Consider the following 23,932-nt stretch of genomic DNA (forward strand, 5'->3'; position numbering starts at 1 on the left):
GATCGGATACCCTCATATCTGAGATGCGAGTGGTGAAGGGGGTCTTCCGAGCCCCTTCCAGCAGCCTATCGATCTCGGGGGCCGCGCTGGTAGCGTGATGGATTTGGGATTTTACGGCTCTCACTTTTGCCGCAGTCTTGGTGATATAGTCGCGAAGATCGCTGATATCCTATGTCTTGCCAGCAGATTTCCGTGCTTGTCGGCGTTTACTGCGAGTGAGCTCGGTTTGTTTTTCAGCCAGCTCTTCTTGTTCGTTCCAATAGAGGATTTCCTCCTCTTTTGTCATTGGTTTATCGTCGAACGGAGAGCTTTCCCGAGCGAATCGGCTTCTGGTCCTCCTTGGATGTCTGTCGACGTCATCATCAGTATCGTTGGAGACATCGCTATGATCCAGGTCGACTTGCTCGACTCTGTTGTCCTCCGAAGCCTTCGCAGGAGGCGGAGGACTTTCAGGGTTTCCCTTTTCGATGGGAGATTTCTCGCTAGGGTTTTGACCCGAAGGTCGTTCCTGCGCGGCTACAGGCCTGTCAGGTGGGGTTACGAAGTCGAGTCTTTTCCCACGGACTTTAGTGGTTCCGCGGGGGCGGATTGCTCGATTCCTTGCCGTTAAAGTTTCAACTTGTTTGGTCAAGGTGGTCACGAGCTTATCCTGTTCTTCCGATCTTTTTTCGTAGGTGGCGAACATCTTTTTTAACTCCTCGGGCGCCCCGTCGTTGGCTGGTGCGTTGGCCGCGGATACGTCCGCTGCGGGAGTTTGGAGGTCAGTGCCACTGCTTCCGTTAAGAGGAGTCTGCACGTTATTCGCTTCGTCAGTTGACATGTCTGGTTGAGCGTGATGTGGTTGAGAGTTAGATTGATCCGTACCCCCCTCCTTCTAGCGCCAAACTGTGGGAACTGAAATTCGCACTGTCGTTTACGTTTAAATAAGGAAACTAGGAAAATCCTAATTTCCCAAAGGTCCCGGATATCTGCTAATACTACATGCCAAGCAATCAGAACACAATAATGACAACGATAAAGTATAAGAAATCGAAAAGAGAGCAAAGTAGATCTTATTCCGAATTCACGTTTGAGCGTTACAACAAGGTAAGAGCCTGGGCTACGAGAGTTTTCAGCGAGATTCCTAGTTCTAAAATCCTAAGACGGCAATAACCTAGTTGAGTCGCAGCTCGAATAACAAAAACGGAAATATGCCTAATTGCTCTAAGTGCTAAGTCGAGCTCGGTCGCTGCGTAGCGACCCTTTTCGAGCTCTTGTCCGATGTCTAGTGTTTCCTCTGCAAAGCTTTTCGTAAGGAAGAAATCTATTTCGAAAAAGTATTTGTCGAAGAAGGTTTTTCGTTTTTTTCTTCGGGGATTTGGACGTTAACTTCGTCGTAACCGTTTTCGACCCCAACAAGAGACTGCATGTTTGTTTTGCTTAAGGACAAGCAAAATGGTAAGTCTGGGGGAGTTGATAGACCATGGATTTGACCTACTTTTACCCATGGTTTATAAGTGTTTTAATTACTAATTTTTATATTATAGAGTCTATTTAGAGTATTTATAGGATCATGAGTGATTTGGAGGAAAGTAATGATTTTGGAGCATTTTGGAGATATTTGGAGTGAGCACCCGAGATGATCATTGAACGTGACCATCGGTCGATATTGAAGAGAAATAATCGATTAATGTTCACATCTTGACATCGATCGACAGTGAAGCGCGCAGAAAGCCCATTTGGTCACAGCCGACTTAGAGCCCAAGTCTTCACCAATTTACAAGATTGCCCCTGACGAGTTTTAACCTAATTATATAAGCTTTGCCAACATGTTGGAGGTAAAGTGTGTTTTCTTATTTTACTATTTTCACAGCAAAGGTTTTCTAGGATTTTAGTAGATTGGAGAGAAGATCTAAAGTTACTTTGTGATTGGAACTCCATTGATACCTATTTACAATTCTAATGAAATTTTCATACATATTTGCTGTTATGAATTACTTGGCCATGTCTGAGTAGTGTCTTTGTTAGATTTTAGGGTTCAAATAGGTTATGAGAGATTAGCCCCAACTATAGATTGCTAAGTTGTGATATTAATCATTAGGATTATCATTAATGCATGATTCTAGATTAGCTACCTAGAACTTTCCCTAGGATTGTTAGATATAAGCGATAGCTTTCATCTCATCTTGAAACCATTCTAATTGAGCTAAGATTCTTGCTAAGAGTAAGGCGAGAGCTGATCTAGTGAGCTTAGTGAGCACATTCAACCCACGCATTAACGCTTGACCAACAGCGTCGATCGATATTCAAATAGAATAATCGGTCGACGTTTCGAACAGTGCATCGATCGATACTCATATAGAATCATCAATCGACACTGGTCAATAGACGAACCTAGAAAGCGAGATCCTAGTGGTTTGTTTACAAGTGTTGAGCTCTACAATATCATGCATGCAACTTTTTAGGCATCTATAGGATTATAATTCCAAATTTTCTGAATAAAAACCCTAAGTCTAGCTATTTCCTTTTAAGCACCAAAACCTCAACCAATCAATCGAGCAATTACTTGCTCAACAACTGCAACTTTACATTTGAACAATTAAACCATCTAGCTTAACAAGTCTGATTAGATTTATTAGGTTCCCTAGCTCCTTGTGGATTCGATCCCTGAACACTGCAATTGAAACTCTTATTTGAGAGAGTACAATCACTCCTTAGGGTAATTTGAGTGATATCAGACCATAGAAGTCGTAGTGGATTGTCGTAGCTTGTGTTCTGCTAGGAAGCAAAGTCGAGTCTGTTTTTGGCATCCCCGAATCGCTTCGATTCTGTTGGGAGTCAGGAACTTGATGCCTAGGTGATATAATGATGGAACTATCGTGGAGTTTTTCCAAGGCGTTCCCATGATCAAGTTGTAGATGGCGGGATGGTCGACCACCGCGAAGTCGACAATTTTCATGACTTCTTTTGCCATTACCGGGAGCTTGATCGATCCGAGCGCCATCAACGTTATACCCGAGAACCCGGTCAATGGTTTCAGCATTGGTACGACTTCCCCTAGTTCGATTTTCATCCTATTGAGAGTGTCGCGGAAGATAACGTTGATCGTGCTTCCTGTGTTGACTAGAATTCTTGCGATCTCGAGATCCTTGATTACGAGGTCAATAACGAGCGGATCGCGATGGGGCTGGTCGATTCCGCTAGTCTCTCCCTCCTCGAAGATGATCGCGTCGTTTGGTACATCGCGGGGCAGAGACGCGGTCGACCAGTTCGCGCTTGTTTCAGCTTTCCGCTGGTAGGCCTTGATGAACGAGACAGTGTCATGGCAGTATTGCGATCGACCAATGATCATGCTCACTCTGCGACGATTACTCTGCCTTCTTACGCGTTTTTCACCCGACTGATTCCCTTGAGAAGGGTTCCCTGGAGTTGTGTCGGTTTTTGGCGTTCGGACTCGCGGATGAGATCCTTGATAACGGTGACTTCATTGATTTCTCATGCGAGTAGTTTTTCGGCTAACCTCGCGCCGGGTACTTTGCAGTTCACTGTCGAGGTTCCTCGCGTTTGGTGAAACTCGCAGAAGACAGAGTCATCGTAACCCGAATTTTGAGTCCATGTATTCCCCAACGTCCTTCCTTTTTCGGAGTTGATGGCATAGTTATGCGCCCCCTGGAGTTATTTTCCCTCGTGATGGACATACTTGTCGTTAAGAGAGTTCTTTTTTTAAGACTTCTGATCCGATGTTGCATCTTTTGAGGATGTTTTTGTAGACTTATGTTTTTGCGACAGAACTTTCATCTCCTCTTTGATGGTGATGTAATCCGTAGCCTTATGAAGGGCGTCCTTGAATGTCTGCGGTTTGCCGAGAGTTATCCACTTCCGGAACTTCGACTTGTACCAGAGCGTCTTCATGAGCGCGCCAATTGCCACCTTATCGCTTATCCCGCTAACTCTCGCCATGACGAGCTTGAACCTGTTCAAGAAGTCACGGAGAGATTCGTCCTCCTTCTAGGCTAGGCTCCAGAGATCGACATCAGAATTTTCTATATCTATGAACATAGAGTATTGTTTGAGAAACTCCGAAGCGAGTTGGCGGAAACTTCCGATAGAATTTTGACTAAGGCGGGAAAACCATTCGACCGCTGCTCCCTGGAGATTTTCGACGAAGAGGCGGCAATGGCCGGCGTCCCTTTCATTTTTCCCTTAGCTTGGCCCTCCCCATGGCGATCTGAAAGGTTTGCAGATGCGCTTTAGGATCGGTGGTACCATCGTAGGTATTTTAATTTTTCCAGGGTCCGAGACTATTGTCTCGATAATGCGCGCGGTGAAGGGGGTCTTCAGAGCCTCCTCGAGAAACATGTAGATCTCAGGGGCAGCACAAGTAGCGTGGTGAATCTGAGATTTCACTGCTTTCACTTCCGCAGCCGTCTTCGTGATGTAATCACGGAGGTCACGGATTTTGTCGAGATCATCGCCAGCAGCTTTCCGATTTCATCGACGTTTGCTGTGAGTGATATGGGTCTGTTCTTTGGCGAGTTTCTCTTGTTCGGCCCAGAAGGTGTTTTCCTCTTCCTCTGTCATGGGTTTCTCGAACGAAGAATTTTCCTGATTCACATGGCTTCTAGTCCTCCTTGGATGCACGTCTGCATCCTCGTCCGAATGATCGGACTGATCGCTGGGATCCAAGTTGACTCGTTCGACTTCATAATCCTCCGTTTCCCGCACGGGAGGTGGAAGGTTTTCCAAAATTTTCCGAGTCACGGCCGGGGTAATCTCAACAAGGTTTTCTCATATCGAGTTATCATAAGTGTTCCCCGGCCTGTCGAGTGGAGTCTCGAAATCAAGTCTCCTTCCGTGAAGCTTTGTAGTTCTGTGGGGAAGGACGGCTCTGGTTCTCGCTGTTAGGGTTTCAACCTGTTTAGCGAGAGGGCCTATGAGATTTTCATGTTCCTCCGACTTCTTTTTGAAGGTGGTGAACATCTCCTCGAACGCTGCGGTGTTAGCATTAGCGTTGACCGCGGATACGTTCGCTGCTGGAGTCGTGCCAACGTTGTCGTTGTTGTTGATATCTCCATCAACGCGAGTTTGTTGGCCGTATGTTGCCATGTCTATTTGAGCGTCTGCGGCTAAAAGTTAGATTTGATCCTTACCCCCTCCTTCTAGCGCCAAACTGTGGGAACCAAAATTTGCACTATCGATTTCCGCTAAATTAGGAAAGATAGGAAACCCTAAATTTCCAAGAGGTCTCGGATATCTACTAAACCACACGCCAAGCAGTCAGAACATGAAAACAGGCTAAGTATAAAATTGCATATAAGTATTTACAACAGGTAAAGCCTCGGCCGCAAGAGCTATCGGCGAGATCCAAGTTCTAACAACCTAAGACCTGAAAACCTAGTTGAGTCGCAGCTCGATAAAAAAACAGAAAATTGCCTAAATTTCTCTAAGTTATAAGTTTGCTCAGTCACTTCTTCTCGAGTCTGGGCTAGGGGGTCGGAGATATCAGTCTAGTCGTTCGGGTTAGATCTTCGGCAGACTGCCTTTCTCCGGGACGGTTCCAGACTCGGGCTCCGGCTCGTTCGGGGATGGAGGTTCGATCTGGAATCGAGGTCCGATCAGCCGGGGAAAATCGATCTTGACTCGATGTTCCGATCGGAGGGACTCGTTGCTTCTGGGTTGCTCTGATCGCTCCATCGGCTCCAGTTGGCCCGGTGGGTAAGGTTTCGGTTCCTGAGTCAGATCCGGTAGGATCGATGTCGTTGACTCTCGATGGTGTGGTTCCGACGGTTTGATTAGGATCCATAGTCGCGCTTAGGAAACTTAGATCGGTTTCTTAGCAAAGATGTTTTTTGTTTATCTTCCCCACAGTCGGCGCCAAAATGTAGATCCTAAAATCTACACTAAGAATTTGATAGTGATCGGGGGTTTAATCTAGGGAAGATAAATGATGTATGCAACGATATCTTTAGAACACAACGATATAATCAGTTTCCAGTAGGCAAAAATGGACTTTTATTGATGAATAAGATCGAATACAATGAGTTAAACAAGATCAAATGTTACAAACGAGATCGCTAAGAGAAAGGATCTAAAGACGGATGAAAACAAGGTCGAAGTATGGGTGTAGCTCTCTCTAGGATTTTCAACGTGTCCTTTTCCTTATGCATCGATCTCTTCTTATAGTGGACTTCTCCTGTGATGTTCACAACCGTTCCGCGATCTCCATTTCCTCGAAGTCTCCCTATGGAGCTTGCGTGCTCGCTATGGGCTTTAGCTCTTCGCAGCCCATATTCTTGATAGTGGCTCATTAATGTGTTGACCGAAATTGGGTCCAACACCGATCTTCATGATTATCCTTTAAAACTTTAACATTTATCTCCAAACTTGACATTTATCTCTTCTCGCCAATATTCAATAAACCGTCATAGCAACTTCGGGCCGATTTCTTGTTAAAAATCGTAAGTGGGTGTTTGCCGCGTTTCAGACCACTTTTGGCCGTTTTTTGACGAAAACGTTTTCACGATTTCTTTTCGGAAGAGTAACCTGCAGTATGACGCCGGTTTTACGAGATAATCCAAATCAATAATATAGTCGAGATAACCATGGGGCTAAGTTAAACGTAGTCGTCTTTATACGATCGCTCCGAACTTATACGCAAAAATAAGCTTTTGTCGTTTTTCCGTAAAGTTTCAAAGGTAACTCCGATTGAGACGAAACAAGAGACAATTTGACCGAGGCCTGAAAGGGGGAGTTCCGGAGATGAGAATGCATGGTTTTGGAGTGATCCAGCTCAGCAAAGGCGAGTATGGACAAGATTGATCTAACTCGTCGTTTGGTAGATCCAACTCGCCATTCGATTCAACTCGCCGTTGGGCGAGTTGGATGAAGTTTGTCCAACTCGCCCAACGGCGAGTTAGATCGGTCGGTCCAACTTCTCCGAAGGATAGGACGATGCTGGTTTGGTTGTTCTGATGCTGGGGAATTATTCGTTCGACGGTTTAAATGGTCCCTTGTCGGGTAATAGTCTTAAGAATACGAAATTTTAGTTTTTTGTATTCTTATTTTCCTTTTAGAAAGGTTTCTCGAGAACTTTTGATTTCGTCGTTACTGATTTTGACCCCAAAACGATTTCGATTTAAACCAAAGTAAACCGCAGAATCCACCGGTTTACTTGAAGAATGGTTAGATCGATTTCGCCCCAAAAGGCGACATACGGTGAAGCGATAAAAAGCAAAAGCTGACATACCCAATTCGACGACAAATCGTCACGATCAGGAACACCTTCGTGGCAGACCACCTATCTTCTAGACCTGACCCACAAATTTACTGAGACCCGCTACGCGTCTCACAAGTGAATTGGGGGGGACTTACTGTAGGGGATAATTGCATCCCTCCACATAAGATAGTAGGTCTGGCCCATAGAAGCAAAGCATCAGCTCGGCTCGTAGGCTTCAAGACCGAGTGTCGGCTTAACTCAAGACTGCCTTTAGCCGACTCCTCAAATCGACTAAAAGCAGTCAGCTCAGTGGTTTAATTTGCCAGCCTAAGCACCAGGCCTGACGAGTTAAAGCCCATTAAGAGCAGGGCGACGTAGGGCACGAGGAGGAGAGGAGTCAGCTATATAAAAAGATGAAGAAGCAACAAGAAGGGGAGCCGAACATCACTACACACTCGGCGGCTATAATTAGGGTTTATCTTCCTTGTATTCTTGTCGACTTATACTTTTTCGGCCAACTCCCTGAGCACCGGCTTGTTTCACCGTCTGTTTTCTTATTTGTAACCGACAAAACCATATCTCATGACTCATCTAATAAAACGTACGTCTTCGTAATAGTCCACTGATGAGTTTCGTCTCTTTTATTTGTGTCCGACCAAATTTGGTTCAAACAAACGTTTATTAAATATTTGTCATTGATGTAATAGCATAATTAACCATCATATTTATAAAATCAAAACTATATTGGAACAAAAACAGTAGACTCAAACGTATAAGAAGATAAAATCATTTTTCAATATGGCTCGATTAGCCAATTTTTCCAGAATAAATATACATTTCCGGTTTATATTATTTTTGGTCACTAGGCCGACAAAAAGAAACAATTTTGGTCAGTGCAAATGGAAAAAAAGAAAAGAAAAGGATTTGCTTTGTTTGTACGAGCTATCTCAAGTGCCAATCAACCACAACAGCTTATTTTTCCTCCCCCTTCTCCATTTTCTATTGATATCCTCCCTCCCAGTACCTCTCCCTCCCATCACAAATTATCTCAGCTCATCATTTCTTTTTCTGGGATTCTCGCTGCGGAGCGAAGGTTCTGGGTATCAATTAGAATTTCGTTAATGGAGAAAGGGATCTTTTTGTTGCTGTTGGTGATTCTGTTTGGGAATTTAATGTTCACCGGCGTATCCGTTAGGGTTCCGATTTGTGCTATGAGGTCTGTTAAAGATTACGCCTTAGGGTTTCGAGAGCAGACCTGTCCATTTTATGGTGATGAATTAGCCGAGCGTCCTCATTTCGTTGCCGTCACTGAGGTAATAACATCCGGATGAAATTTTCTATCTTTGTTAATGTTATCAAATAATGCTGATTTAGGTTTCTGAAACTGAATGTTTTGCCTTACTGGTGGTGAAGGGTGATGAGCGTTGGTTGCAAACAGCTTTGGATATGATTCATAAGAACAAGTGTGACTATGTGGCTTTGCTCTTCTATGCATCATGGTGTCCTTTCTCAAGGTCTTTTACTCCGAGTTTTGATCTCATCTCTTCTCTCTACTCATCAATTCCTCACTTTGCAATTAAGGAATCGGCCGTTAAGCCAAGGTTGGTTAATAAAGTCACAATCTTTTAAGCTGGTTTAGATTGTAATTGCTTTGTTGTGGTTGGTGCAGTACTCTCTCTAAGTATGGAGTTCATGGGTTTCCTACTCTCTTACTTATGAATTCAACTATGCGGGCACGATACCGAGGGACCAGAATGGTTGATTCTCTTGTTGCTTTCTACAGAGATGTTACTGGTAAGATGTTAGATGTTCCACTACCTCATGTGGATACTTGTTTTTCGCAATGAATATCTATCAGAAGTTACAAAATAGTCAAATGGTAAACATTGTTGCGATTGTGATCCTGCTGTTAGCTGTTTATTTAGTCTTTTTTAATTAGCTCAGTTAGTGAACTAACAAGGAAATTGGTAGGCATTGAAACGCTGGATAAGACTTCTCTCGAGAAGAGCTTATTGGTTCCTCATCTCGGGAACGAAAACAACACTGAGCCAGAGAACTGCCCTTTCACATGGGCCAGATCGCCTGAGAATATGCTTCGACAAGAAACCTATCTAACTCTTGCTACTGTATTCGTACTGTTGAGATTGCTCTATTTCGTTTTCCCTGCACTGGTTGTGTTTGCCAAGTTTACTTGGCCACGGATTGCTCAAAACATGAGATTAGAAAGCCTGCAAGAACATACGGTCGGGTTTCTGAGCCGACTATGCATGTATCTTAGAGAGCCTTGCAAGAGGAGCAATCTGCAGGGAGGAGCCATGAACGCTAGAGCATGGGCCTCCAAGTCTTTGGCAACCGTCACAATTGGGGACTCGAGCTCATCAAACAGAGCAAGTTCAGCTTCTCATTGACTTGAAACTTTTAAAAGAGCAAATGTAATCACCTAAATGTTTGGGCATATGCTACAGCTCTTTCCTGTATAATCAGCAGTTCCTCTGGAGAGGGGCTAATTCATAGCTAAATATTTTGTAGCAAATATTATATAAGTCAGTTCCTGATTTTTCTGCCAATATCCTAATTTTTGCTTTTAACTTCCGCAAACAGTATCACATTAAGGAAAAATACAAATTCATAAGCCAGAGACTTGAACCAATCTATTTGGTTAGTCTCGAAGCCTTAATTTTCAACTAATCAGTCAAGCTCTACAACAGAGACATCATTCTTCAGGATCTGCAATTTAACAACATAAACCAAGTTTTTAATCAAATCTGCGTAACATGATCAACATCCACAAAGAAGATGAATGTTCTTTTTCCATTACCTGTGAAATATAATCTTTTACTCTCTCGCTGACTTGCGCATCTAAAGCTCTCTCAGCAAGATCGTAGAACAGAGTATTACCCTCTGGGCCACTCACTTTCTCCTTCTGCAAGAACCTGTCCAAATGAAGAAGCATTTTAGGAGGAATTATCAAAGACCAATATCTTCATCTAATTTCCTAACAGATATCACCTTTGTTGCACTAACGTCTCTAGGGCCTGCTTGTTGCTCCCAAACACAGGATTATGCTCATCACTTTCGTGCAGTCCCATTCTCCTCAAATGGTGCCAAAGGGTTTCTATGGAAAGAGGCCAACATACTAAATTAGCAACCATTTACTTAGGAACAAATGCAAGACAAGGACAAATCAGAAGCATAGAGCATTACATACATATACCTTCAGGTATTTTGCCTCCTGCAAGCTGCACAACAGCAAGAACCGCAAACGTAAAGCCAGTCATAGGGCTTGTTGTTTCTTCAACCACATGTTTCCTAAACACTTCAATCGGCAATTGACTAACGAGCACATACGATTTCGAGTCAGCATTACCTTGAGGAACAACATGTTAGCTAAATCTAACCGTAAAGTTCAATCAAAAGTCGCTACTTTTATCAACCAGTGTCTCACTTTGTGACTGAGGAAGCCTTGTTTGAGCATTAGAACAAGTCCTAGAGCGTTGAAGCTCTTTCAAATCATAACCAAACACACTTGAGAGCTTGGTCTTAGCTTCGTTGATCACGGAGGTGGCCAGGTTACGCTGACGATAGTTCTTGGTAACAATCTGAGTCAAATCTTCTCTTTTAATAGGGCATCCTGAGTTTTGATGGAACTTGAAGAGTACGAATCTAATCACCTCCGAAACAAGCTTATCCGTTTCCTGATTATTTCAAATTCCTTTCAAGCAACAATCTCCGATATATATATAATAATAAATAGGAAGAAAGTGAAACAGTACCTCCTTCGATATACCAAATTGAGAAAGAGCATCTGCTTCATCAGCCATTCTGCAATTGGGTTTCACAAGATTAGGCTTAAATTGAACTTATTAAGAGAGGAATTCCTATGTTTTCGAGAACAACTAGATTATTATAATTAATAAATCGCGAGAGATTTATTCACCTGAAGAAACTGGGAGATGTAGAATCGGAGACGATTAAGCTTCGAAAACCCTAATTTATTGTGAATCTATTGGCGGGAGAAAAAGGTAGAAGGCCAAAACAGTCTCTGATTCAGCAAGAGGGTTTAAGAGAAGGTATGGGAAGCCCACAAATCTGACGGTTGAGATTTCCTTGTTACTGGTAAGCAGCCCTCCGTTTCAGATTACTTGTCGTTTTAGATTTCGTTACACAGATTAAGAAAACATTTAATTTTGTATATTTACTAGATAAAAATATAATTTTCAATACACCTAACCATATTTCAACCAATTGAAAAATATATTAAAATATAAAATAAATAAATTTTGCATTGAAATAATAAAACGACACTTATTTTAAAACAAAAATTTTACTCTACAATGACAAGTAATCTGAAATTGAGGGAGTAGTAACTTTAGTTTTCATAAAGCCGGGGGTTCGATTTTAAGTTCTTTTTTAAAAAAAAAATAGTTTGTGTAGCCAATTTGAGAATTGGTTAATATCCAAGAAACTTCAATTCCAATCTAATTCTAGATTTTCAGATGATTTTTCTTAATGTGGATAAAATTTGTTGATATTTCTAGGTTTTTTGGATAACATATAAGGTAACTCAAAATAATTTGCAATGTTTCAGATACAAAAGATATTAGAATAATTCTTTATATTACATCCAAATGCAGTTTACATGTTTATATTGACACAATAGGGCAGTTTTAGCTACTGGGACACTTTCTACCAACTAATTTCCCTTTTTCATCCCAACATAACTAAATGATGTCTAACTGTAACCATTTCTTTTTGATACCCAACTAGTTTACTGGCGGGAACTCAGATCTACCACTCATCTCTCATTTTAATCCGACGGTTCAAGATCATTTTGCCACATATGACAAGACTTATATCTGTCTAACTTCTCAACCATTAGATCTACCTTTTTTCTTTATTTTCCAACGGCCCAGATTTACCATATATTTATCTCCTTCCTTATCTTCAAGATTTTTGCTTTTTTTTCTCTGAACAACCGGCTCTGTAACCTTCACTCGTTTTGTCGCTGTTTCTGTATCTAATTAATCAAGAGGTTTACATTAGCAACACTTTAATGGGTTAATTACTACAATATTTTTAAGTTCTAGATGTAAAAAACGCAAAAAAAAAAAAAGATTGCACGAAGAAAATCAATGGCGGCTCTAAGATTTAGTTGCAAAAACACAGGATACCCTAATAGGAAAAAGATGATTTAATTACAAAATTGCCACTCATTTAAAAAAAATAGCAAAATATGTACAATTATATATGTACATGTGTACATCTTCACAAGTGTACACTATGTATTATTAAAACAATGTACACTCTTCACATGTGTACACTATTTATTATTAAAGCAAAAAACAAAATTTACATGTGTACAATTATATGTGTGCATGTGAACGTCTTCAGAGACGTACACTCTTTATTATTAAAACAATGTACCATGTATATAAGAAAGAAACTGATAAGAAAACAAGTGACTCGTAAATGTTTTTCCTTCTTCCATGAGCGTTTGAAACCCCTCGTCATCACCAGCTCATTCCAAAGTGATCCACCACCGAAATTGATAATATTTGTATACTACATCATTGGGACTATTGGAAAACGCAAACTAAATGTTAGACACAAATGTTTGGAAAACTCTGGTCCACCATGATTATCAATAAGAATATTGCATGGGAATTTCAAAGCTTGAGATGCATCGTTTCAAAATAATTGTTACATTCACATGGATTATAGCCTTAGGGAATTATTCTACCGGCCATAGTTAACGGTTTTCTTAACCATCCAAACAAGACTCATTAATGAATTCTTCTACCGGCCATAATTAACGGTTTCTTAACCATCCAATGTTTAGTAGGATGTCTATGTGTACATATTAGTGTACATGTGTTCATTTTGTCTGATAATGTCCATGTGTACATCTATAGATATCCACATGACTTTGGGTCATTTGTACGCTTTCTAAACACAACACTGTTGCATTTGTAAATCTGGACTTGTCTACGAACGTATGTTGAATAACACAAAACTAATTTCATATGTATATTTTATTCTTAGTATTTCACATGATTTTGTGTTTTATTTATATCTAATGATTTTTTGTTTTGATTTTAGTTTAGTTAAGTTATTTTTCAGTGCATTAAAGAATTAAAACATGATTTTAAGATTTTAGTGAGAATACACAATTTTATAAACATTGCCCTAGTAATATACAATGTACACATGTAAAAGATATATACGTGTTATGTTTGTACACATGTACATATATAATCATGTTGTTTAATTCACGTAAACCACACTTCCTTGTCTTTATATTTACAAAGACAAACATTATGTACATGCGTACACTAACATTATGTGCACATGTACATGTGTACACTAACATTACATACATATCTACGTGGTCATCCAATGTACCCTTGTACAGGAACATGTGTACACTAACATTATGTACACATCCACGTGGTCATCAATTATTTTTTTTTAATGAGTGGCAATTTTGTAATAACTTTATCTTCTTCCTATTAGGGTTTTCTGTGTTTCCTGCAAATATAACTCACAGCCGCCATTGATTTTTATCATGCAATTTTCATTTTTTTTTTGTGTTTTACCTCTAGAACTTACACATATTATATAGATTAATAGATTAGAACCCAAAACCAAGAAAAAACATATAAAAATTAGTTTCTCCGATAGCTCTCCTATCACATCTTCTATCTCTGTTGTTTCATCCTCCAACCTAAAAAAAATTATAAGCAACTATTCTCTGAAGATTCAAATTCCTCCAACAAAAGTTAGGATTTTAAAATACATATTTTTCATACGTCTGGTAACTTCTAAAGTCTCTTTCATTAGATCCACTCAGTCATTTTAAAATTCAAAAACGTAACCAGAAGACTAAAAACCCTTTTCCAATTTTACCCCACCAATTACACCTTTTTGAGGGATAAGTTAAGACATTTCACTCAGAAACTGTCCAAGTAGCAATAACTGTCTTATTGTGAAATTGAAACTCGTAAACTGCCCTGCAGTGCAGTGTAAATCACTCTTTTTTTTTGATAATTCAACTTTTTTTTAACTCTCAGAAATCGTATTATTTGAACCAACCAAACCACCATCACAAATGCCATTATGAAGTTGATTGTTTGTGATTTTTGAAATAGTTTTTGATTTTCTAAAAACTATTTTTTTATCCAATCAAAATTTTAGAAAAGTAGATTCCCCAAATTTTAGGGAAATGGTTCTTTCATTGTTTTACTTCCTAACAAATAAAAGCTAAAATCCATGTTTTAGTGATTTTTCCCTACGGCAAGAATGATTTTTTTTATTCTTTTTATTTTCCCAAACATTATTAACTTCTTTTTTAAAAAAACATATTTATAAAAAATTATTGGAATTTTTTTTAAGTAAGTTAATTTTATAATTTTTAAATAGTATTTTGTATTATAAATTTAATTATTTTTTTACTAACATATTTAAATCACATCAACAGTTTATAAAACAAACAAGAACTCTCAAACAAGAAATTTCTCTACAAATCAAGATACTGGAGTTTATAGAGAAATTCCTTAAAATAAATGTGTGTTTTAAGTTATAATGTTTTGTATTATTATTTTTTTTTCATAGTAAGTAAAATTTATTATTAATTTTCATTTCAACTTCAACAAAAATAATTAATAAAATATATGTAAAATTTAAAACTGAAAAATCATCATTCAAGTTTTTCTAAAAACTAAAACTATAGCAAAATCAAAATTCAAAAATAAAAAATTTATAATAAATATTTATTGATTTCTTAAAACAAAACCAAAACCAAAATAAAAGTTTTCATGTTTTTTGTCAAAACTTGGGGATGGTAATATTTGCATCTATATAGATTTACGATGGTTTTATTTTGTATTTACAGTTTTTGTTTTGAAAAAAAATTATTAAATAAGTTTATGTGTATTTTGATGATAATATTTTATATTTATTATTTTTAGATTAAAGTGATAATAATATTTTTATTTTTACATTTTAAAATCAAAAACTAAAAACCAAAATCTGAAACAACCAATCATGATTTTCAATTATTGCAAAATCAAATACCAAAAACTAAAAACCAAAATCTAAAATCTAAAATCTAAAATTTAAAATCTAAAAACCAAAATCCTTAGTTTTTGGTTTTTGTTTCTTCAAAATCTATTTTTTATCCAATCAAGATTTTCAAAAAATGGATTCACTAAACTATAGGGAAACTTTTTTTTTTAAATAACTGTTTTACTGACACAAAAACCAAAAACAACTTTTCATGGGTTTTTTACTATTTACGGTGGTTTTCAGTTTTTTTCCTTTTTCTGTATTTTCCCATTAATATAGGAAAAGTAAATAAAAATGCTAATTACTTAAAAATAAGATTCAAATCTGTGTTTTATTGTGACAGTGTGTCTAGTATATTCATAGGCTGTCAAGAATTGTTTTTTTGAAATAATTAGTATATACGCTTTTGGTGAAAATAGTATATACATAAGCATCAATTTTATATCTATTCTAATTGAATTTACTACTGTGTGAATGATATTCTACCTAATGAAATCAATCTTTTTATAACAAATTGATCTTCATAATTTTTTTTTGCTTTACTATAGTGAACTACACAATAAATCATATACAATTTTAAAATTATCAATAAAAAAATTCAATAATTCAAATTTAGCTATTAAAATAATATGTAAATATTACTATTAATAAATTTTGTATTATTTAGAAAATTAGTTTTCATCATTTTACTATATAAATTATAAGACTTTATAACCAATATAATACTTAGTATATAAGAACATTTTTAAAAAACTTGTCAATAAAATAAAAATAATTATTAAAACTAGTTTTATGTAAAGTTAAGTCAAGTACTTAAAAATAATAGACAACTTATAAAATTAAATAAATTACAATTCAATTAGAGAAAAAAAATATTCAGAAAAAATTAAAATTAAAAAAAAAACAAATGTCAAAATCCAAAAATCAGAATCTAAAATCACCATTCATGTTTTTGAAAAAGCTAAAAGCTACTACAAAATCAAAAACCAAAGCTAAAAACTAAAATCCAAAAACTAGAAATTAAAAGCCAAAAAGGCAAAAACCAAAAACCAAAATCTAAAATCTAAGTAAACAATCATCATCTAAAAACTAAAATCCAAAAACCATTGAAACAATCATCACCATATGTCTAAATCTTAAACACCAAAAAACAAAAACAGACCAAACACCAAAACAAAACAAAAAATGTAAAAATAAAGCATAGAACTCTTCATTGCCGCGAGAGTAAGACCCCAATCCATAAGTGGTCTGAGAACTCATCGCATATGTTTATTTGCTTCAACCAGTCCAATGAAGAGTTCTAGCTTTATATTTACATTTTGGGACCAAACCCCCGGTCCTAAAAATTAATCTAATTTTATCCTGCTATTTTATAGACCCGTTTGGACTGTCATTTTTGGACTGGTTGAAGCAAACAAACATATGCGATGAGTTCTCAGGTCTGGACCGCAGGTTTGAAGAAATGGACTGCGAGTTTGGCCCCAAAAAAACTTACTTCGAGACGGGTTTGGACTGTCATTTCTGGGACCCATAAAATAGCAGGGCTTGATGGCAGATACTAACTGGATTTTCCAAATGCGGATTGGGCTTTGGCAGTAGTGCGGGACACGCGTAAGACCGCAACAGTAATGTAAGCTTTCGTCTCTTTACTTGCTCAGAGAGAAAGAGAAGTGGGAAATGGCGATTCGGGAGGCGATCCATGACCGGAGCCACTACCGCTACCGGAGCTTCTCTGCTTCTGCGATCCACCACCAAAGCTTTTCTTCTTCTTTGAGCCACTACCGGAGCTTCTCTTCTTCTTTGATCCACCGCCAGAGCTTCTCTTCTTCTTCAAGCTGCATGCATGTTCGTCTTCTTCTCCTCTTCACCGAACAGGTACAAAACTCATCTTCTTTCTTTCCTTTTGAATCAAAAGTTAGGATTAATTCTTCCCCAGCTTTAATTATATATTGTTGATTATATGCTCTGTAACTTGAGGAACATACACTGGTACCTCATCTCCATAGCGACACTCTTTGCAATTTTGAAGGACACTTATTTGCCAAAGCTGAAATTCCTTCCAAACTCCATTAATTGGATGCCATCAAAGTTTTCCTTAACTCTGATCCCTGGTATCTAAAAGATGGACAGGCCTTAAGACACATGCAACTCCAATCAGATACACAACTCCATTAATTGAACAATCTTTGCAATTTTTTTTTGTTCAAAGTTACACACACAATACATTGTAAAAAGAAGTCTTAGTTTTTGAATAAATGTAACATTCATTCTTTTTTTTCAAAGTTACACAGCACAATATAAAAAGAAGCCTTTTGGTTTTTGAATAAATTTAACACACATTCAAAAAAAAAAAGTAAAATTCTTACATGTGAGGGGGTGTAGTTTACTAGGTTTCAGTTAGAGAATCTATAACTATAAAGTTGAAGTATCTGTTTTTTTAGGCTGTCCACGTTACTCTGGAGAGGGGGGCTTTATTACTGTTGGACCCGAATGTGACCCTCAGGTGAGATACCGATAAGCGTGAGCTAGCATGTGGGTTGCGATAAGCCCATCATAACAAAGGGAGCTGAAAGCCGAGCTGACGACTGGACCTGGGAGACATCATAGCAGAGGTCACGACAGAAAGTGAGCTAACACCTTAAGAGACTCGGTCAAGAGGAGCCTAAAGCGAGTTCCGTAATTGAAGCCGAATATCTCGGAGAACAGTTGAAGGGTTGCCAACGAAACCTAGACTATATAAAGACGGAGAAGATAAAAGACAAGCCATCTCTTTTCCATATATCAACTTTTGTACTAGATTAAAAGCATTACGTATTCTTTAGTAATCATCTCAAGATACATTCCTTTGTATTCATCATCTTTCAACTCATCAATAAAATCATATTCATTCTTCAAGTTTATTTACGGGATTCAGCCCACGATTCTCATTCATCTCTCTTGACCTAACCTAAATCTAAGAAGTGAAACCTTGTCTCTCACAATTGGCACGTGGCATTAGTAAAAACAGGCAACAATCGGGTTTGTGACTTTATCTGGGCTGTCTTTGATTTTTCTTATGGGCTTTTAGAATACAACGACTAATTTTATGAATTTACTTGGGCTAGACTTTTACTTTTATCTTTCGTTGGGCTTTTAGTTAAACTCAGCTTCATTTTTTCTGAAAACGACGTAGCCACCCGCGGCTGTGTAACCGGCATAGGTTGTATTCAATCAACCTCATTTATGATTTCTTTAACACCACTGACCCACTACTTTGATAACCTTTGAAGAGCCACCTCCGTATTCTTAAAGACACTTTTGCAATAAGGAGCAAACGTCTCCACTTCGAGCTCTCTTCCGAGCCCTAATCTGAAGCCGCTAAAGCACCCCCTCCCCCCCTGTAGAACCACCACATGAAACCTCACCTCCTAAACGATATTCGTGCCCAAATTCAGATCCACATAGTCGACGCCATATCACACCGGGCTCATCCAAAGAATCGCGCACAGAGACATCACTGAACGATAAGGCACGGCGTGAGTGAAAGAAGTACTGACGCAACGATGCAGAAGATAAGGATATGACGGTAGAACGGGTAGAAGATGCCACGGTGGAGATAGAGCTTACCGACTCTGTAGTAAAATTCCGGAGAAAAACTATTTGTAATTGTTCAACTTGATGCTCTGTTATACCTCTGCTTATGATTTACGTTTTTATAAGTATATTCTTAGAACTAATTCTTTATCACCTGATTGATGAATTGCTTCCAAATAAATGTATTGCCTTCTGAGTACTGTCTATTTTCTATTGTTTTATGGTTTTCGGATTTAGAGGACGAGCTTTGGAAGAACTCAGAAGCTCTCCATTCAACGATATTATAACATTTTAAGGACAAGAGCGGCAACAAACATGGTTATAACATTACTGTGTATATTATATGTGTTGGTTAGCAGATATCATGGTGACAATGATGACAAAGTTACTAAGACTAAGTACTGTGTCTGGTAAGTTTCAACACAAGATGCGACAAGCAACGCCTTACTCTGGGTATGTACAACGCATCACTATATCTATGTACAGTTTCCTTTGAAAAATGTTCTCGTGATGTGGCTGTGATTTCTCTCTTTGTGTGTATGTAGCTATACTTAAAGGATTCTCAGTTCAGTGAAGTGGACAGAGAAGAGTATCAGTTCAGAACGATAGGTACTGTACTCGACAATGGAACTCAGGTTCTTCTATAGTTTTATATCCATTCTTGAGAAGGTCCTTCTCAGATCAATAATTGATGTATTTTTAAACCTGCAGGTTACTAATCTATTTCAAATTCCAGGAACTCATTCTAAATGTTTCTTTGAATCGATTAGATTAATATGAACTAAACTCCTGAATGGTTTAGTCGATCACCGTAGAAACTTGCAGTTCATACACTTTTGCCAGGTTTGTCTGTTGACTTTCTTTGAAAATTAATCAATACTCTGTGCAGAAATAAATGCTTAAATTTCTTCGACTTCAGCTGCCACGTTCAATATGTTTGCTTAAGCTGGATGGTTATGTTCGGCCTCCTCCTCGCTCTCTTCCCAACCAGTAAGTGTTTCAAACCACAACAGCAGATTGATATTGCAGTTACAAAACGAAATAAGTAACGTTTTGTTTAATATTTACACCTCACAGGACAGTTTCTGTTCTTCTCTGGCTCTTGCACAAAAGAGACTCTTTGATCCATTATACGATTAGTACGAAGATGATTTGATTCACACCATCATCATAGATTAATACACACCAGAGAAAAAGCCATAAACTACCTCCATCATCATCATCGTCATCACCACCATCACCAACTCGCCATGGTGTCAAAACACATAATCATCATCGTAGGACACACCAGATACACAGACAACATCATCATCATGGGCAGTACGAATACGTTTTGAAGAAGAAGCTTGATCGTCCTGACCACAACGAGTCTCACTATTACCAACAACTTCACTGAGTCCATAAACATGACAACCAGAAAGCAGCGTAGGCGAGGAGGCAAACAGAGGCAACATGGGATGTGATCGCACTTGCACATACAGAGGAGAGTTAAAAAAGGCCATTGGCATGTGGGAAGAAACATATTTTGTGTATGATAACTATAGGTTTCACGGATCTAACTATCAAAAACCATAGGCATTTTTTTGAAATGACGAAAGCGTTCTTGTCTTCGATTTCCGAGTATCTGAAAAACTATAATTTACACCGGATTTTGTTTTGATCCATACAACTGTAAAAAATAAAAATTATTACAAAATAATAATATTTTAGAGCATAAGAACAACAATAACATGTTACCAGTCCAAACCTAGACAATCCGTATGACAAATGCTTTTATTACAAGCAAATGACCAAATTTGTTTTTATAATTCTAGCACAATATGTATTGGTCTCGATTTTCTATTTCAGCTTTCGCATATAATAAATAAAATTAAACTACATTTTTTAAAAAATTACGAAGATGATAATTCAAGCTATAAAAATGTGAAACTCTTAGAAAAATGTGTTAGTTATTTTTTACCTTAGACTTCTTCAACTATATCAAAGTGAAATAAAATCACAAAAATAAATATAAACCATTTTTTATATTTTTTTAATTTAAATTTTGTGTTCTTTTTTTTTCTAAAAAAAATGTTAGTAGTCCTTTCAACTCAAACCAATAAAACTTGTGTGGGGTGGATGAAACTGAACACGGACGGAGCATCACATGGAAACCCGGGGCCGGCGGCTGCAGGGGGAGCACTGCGAAACGGAGAAGGCGAGTGGTGTGGTGGTTTTGCGATTAATATAGGTAGTTGTTCGGCACGATTAGCGGAGTTATGGGGTGTGTACTATGGTTTAGTGGTTGCTTGGGAGAAAGGGGTGAGAAGGCTGGAGGTAGAGGTCGATTCTATGATGGTGATGGAGTTTCTTACTATAGGGATTGAGGATACTCATCCGCTGTCTTTTCTGGTACGCTTGTGCCATGGCTTCTTGGCAAGAGACTGGCTGGTCCGATTCGTTCATGTGTATAGGAAAGCAAACCGCTTAGCTGATGGTTTGGCTAACCTTGCATTTTCTCTTCCGTTTGGTTTTCATAGTTTTGTTGTGGCACCGATTGAGGTCGCTGTTTTAGTTCATGAGGATGTTGATGGACCGTTGCGGCCACGACAAACTCGTCTTGTAAGCTAAAGTTTGGGTTTTTTTTTCAATAAATTGAGAGTCATTCTCTCATATTCCTACCAAAAAAATCAAACCAATACAATAAAACAACTGAATTTTATTATGTTAAATTTAGAATAATTTTTCAAATGTTTTATAAAATTTAAATAAGAAATAATTTTATTATAAACTCACCCGCCCGCAGGAACCTAGTACCTATATAAAATCAGAAGATTAAACACAACAATAGAACGTTTCTGGTGGGAATAGACATATACGATCCTAATTTGGTCCAACAAGTTTTAAAATACTGTATCTTTTAATCATAAGTACGATATATATAATTATAAATATATATATATCTAGTATCCATGAAAGCTGCAAACTATTGCATCAATCTTTTTTTTCCAAGATTTTCATTTTCATGTTGAAGTTGATATGGTGAACCGTTGCCAAAACCAATGCTTCTCCCAAACTTGGTACATAGAATCCACATGAATCCCTTTAGTCTCCGGCAAGAACATCACGACAAACACCGTCATTATTAAGATCCAAGCACCGTAAAACAAGAATGCACCAAACTTGAAATGGCAAAGGGTTGCAAGGAAAGTCTGAGCGATAAGGAAAGTAACGGCAAAATTCACGGCAACGCTTAAGCTCTGACCAGCTGGGCGTAACTTGAGCGGGAATATCTCACTGGGGACCAGCCAGCTTAGTGGGCCCCACGACCAACCAAATCCAGCTGCGTATATGCACAACAACACCACAACAGTGACGGCGTAGCCCTTCGTCATCTCTCCGTCTCCGGCGTCTCCTACTGTCGCTGCTAGTAATGCAGCCACTGCCACCTGTACATTAGAGAGAGTTAGCGAAGCAGGCTTGTTTTAAAGTCTATAGACGGACCAAAAACAGGTGTCTTATTTTGTCAACCTTTTAGCATTTTATCTCCATGTATATCTGGTTCCATTTTAGCTAATTTAAGAAACGGCGATCAAAACAAAACAATATTCTCTCTCTTTTGGTTATATAAGATGTTTAATGTGAATGTGAGGTGACTGTAAAATTATATACTGAAACATCACCTAATTTGAAACACATTTTCTACTAAAACATAACTTAAGTTTCAATTTAAGTGCCGTGAGTTCGTACACACGGATTAAAAAAACAATTAATTTTGTATATTTTCTATATAAAACACAATTACTTATACATCTAACCATATTTAACTAATAAAAAAATAAATTATCAAATAAAATTAATAAATTTTGCATTGAAAGTCGAAAACAACATTTATTTTGTAACAAAATTTTTTTTTACAACAACACTTAATATCAAAAGGAGAAAGTAGTTTAAACATAATGAGTAAATTGGTTTCATTGATGTCTTAAATCATTTGACCAATACGATTGAATATACTAGAGATAGTTGACCAAAATAAACTAAAATATACATAGAAAACTGAAAAGAAGCAGAAATAAATAGCTAAATCGTTTTAGAAATACGGGACGAGTGTAGTATTGGGATTTGGAAATGCCTCCAATCTTAAAACACCTGTGATCAGGGTCATGTGCTCAATTACTATTGGCACACTGTAAAACCAGATTTAGTAAAGATCTATACGATAAATAATTTGCATTTAAATTATTAACATAAAGTTTATGAGAAGATATTGAATTCATCTTATCAAAATACCTATAAGTTATAAACATTAAAAATTGCGTTTAAATTGTATTGGCATATACTCATGAAATTCATAGCTTAATTAGAAGTTAGAAAATACCTGACAGACAAACATCTGAATACCACCCGCAATGAACAAGAACCGTCTACCAAACCGGTCAATAACCATCGTTGAAATAAGGATCGAACCGAGATTAACCAACCCAAGTATTAGCGTCGCAATAAGAGCGGGCGCAGAACCAAATCCGACAGATCTAAACAGAACTGGCGCGTAGAACGCATTAATCGTGATACCAGTTAACTGTTGAAAACAAGGTATAGCCACAGCAACCACAAGCTGAGGTCTGTACTGTCTCTCCAATATCGTCTTAAATGGCTCAGCTCTAGCTTCTATCGCTAACTGACTCGACTTAACTAGCTCTGCTAGTTCGGCTTCCACTTCAGCTCTATTTTTGGCACCACGTATTTTAAACAGCGACACGCGAGCATGATCATGATTACCACGAGCCAAGAGACTTGAAGGCGTATCGGAGATGAATAGACATCCAAAGGTCATGATAACGGCTGGTAAAGCGGCGAGGCCGAGTGAGATACGCCAGCCGCTGCGGTGGTTGGCCGTGAGGTAGTTTAAGAAATTGGCTGATACAACTCCTACGCCAATGAAGAACTGAAAGCCAGTATTGAAGGCTCCACGCCATTGCGGCGGTGCTACCTCTGATAGATATACAGGCGCAGCCTAGCATATCGCAGACATTCAAAAATTAGTAATTTCTTCACCGTAAACCGTAAAAGTAAAGAAAGCGTAACCCATGAAACCGAACCCCCCCCCCCTATTTTGCT

The 23,932-nt window shown here is 38.0% G+C and overlaps 3 protein-coding genes across 3 annotated transcripts in view; 1 reads left to right on the forward strand and 2 right to left on the reverse strand.

Annotated features, from left to right (window-relative positions):
- Window positions 1–8,231: 8,231 nt before the first annotated feature.
- On the forward strand, window positions 8,232–9,762 carry LOC106307414 (5'-adenylylsulfate reductase-like 4; the record flags this gene model as incomplete). The annotated part of the gene is given in 4 exon segments (XM_013744368.1): window positions 8,232–8,508; window positions 8,609–8,796; window positions 8,865–8,989; window positions 9,167–9,762. Coding segments are annotated over 4 exon segments (942 nt in total). The 3' UTR covers window positions 9,604–9,762.
- LOC106307415 (melanoma-associated antigen 8) lies at window positions 9,717–11,217 on the reverse strand. The gene is made up of 7 exons (XM_013744369.1): window positions 11,133–11,217; window positions 10,969–11,017; window positions 10,641–10,890; window positions 10,410–10,562; window positions 10,205–10,310; window positions 10,014–10,128; window positions 9,717–9,922 (listed from the first exon to the last, which is right to left on the reverse strand). Exons 2-7 carry the CDS (start codon window positions 11,014–11,016, stop codon window positions 9,884–9,886), a joined length of 711 nt encoding a protein of 236 aa, XP_013599823.1. The 5' UTR covers window position 11,017; window positions 11,133–11,217; the 3' UTR covers window positions 9,717–9,883.
- Window positions 11,218–21,615: 10,398 nt separating this feature from the next.
- LOC106310433 (sugar transport protein 5) overlaps window positions 21,616–23,932 on the reverse strand; it is a 3,465-nt gene continuing 1,148 nt past the window's right edge. The window contains exons 3-4 of the mRNA XM_013747668.1: window positions 23,193–23,828; window positions 21,616–22,260 (exon numbers count right to left, since the gene is read on the reverse strand). Of these exons, the coding sequence (XP_013603122.1) occupies window positions 21,835–22,260; window positions 23,193–23,828 (1,062 nt within the window). The 3' untranslated portion in view covers window positions 21,616–21,834. The remainder of the gene's footprint in view (window positions 22,261–23,192; window positions 23,829–23,932) is intronic.

The sequence above is a fragment of the Brassica oleracea genome, chromosome C8, assembly GCF_000695525.1.
Source record: "Brassica oleracea var. oleracea cultivar TO1000 chromosome C8, BOL, whole genome shotgun sequence".
Taxonomy (NCBI): domain Eukaryota; kingdom Viridiplantae; phylum Streptophyta; class Magnoliopsida; order Brassicales; family Brassicaceae; genus Brassica; species Brassica oleracea.

What these genes read in the sequence shown, in the direction of transcription:
- LOC106307415 (XM_013744369.1), bottom strand. Translation starts at nt 11,016, where the DNA reads ATGGCTGATGAAGCAGATGCTCTTTCTCAATTTGGTATATCGAAGGAG. An exon ending in AAGGCTTCCTCAGTCACAAA is followed by an intron (nt 10,563 to 10,640) that starts GTGAGACACTGG and finishes TTGTTCCTCAAG; the next exon opens with GTAATGCTGACTCGAAATCG. An exon ending in TAAAAGATTATATTTCACAG is followed by an intron (nt 9,923 to 10,013) that starts GTAATGGAAAAA and finishes GTTAAATTGCAG; the next exon opens with ATCCTGAAGAATGATGTCTC.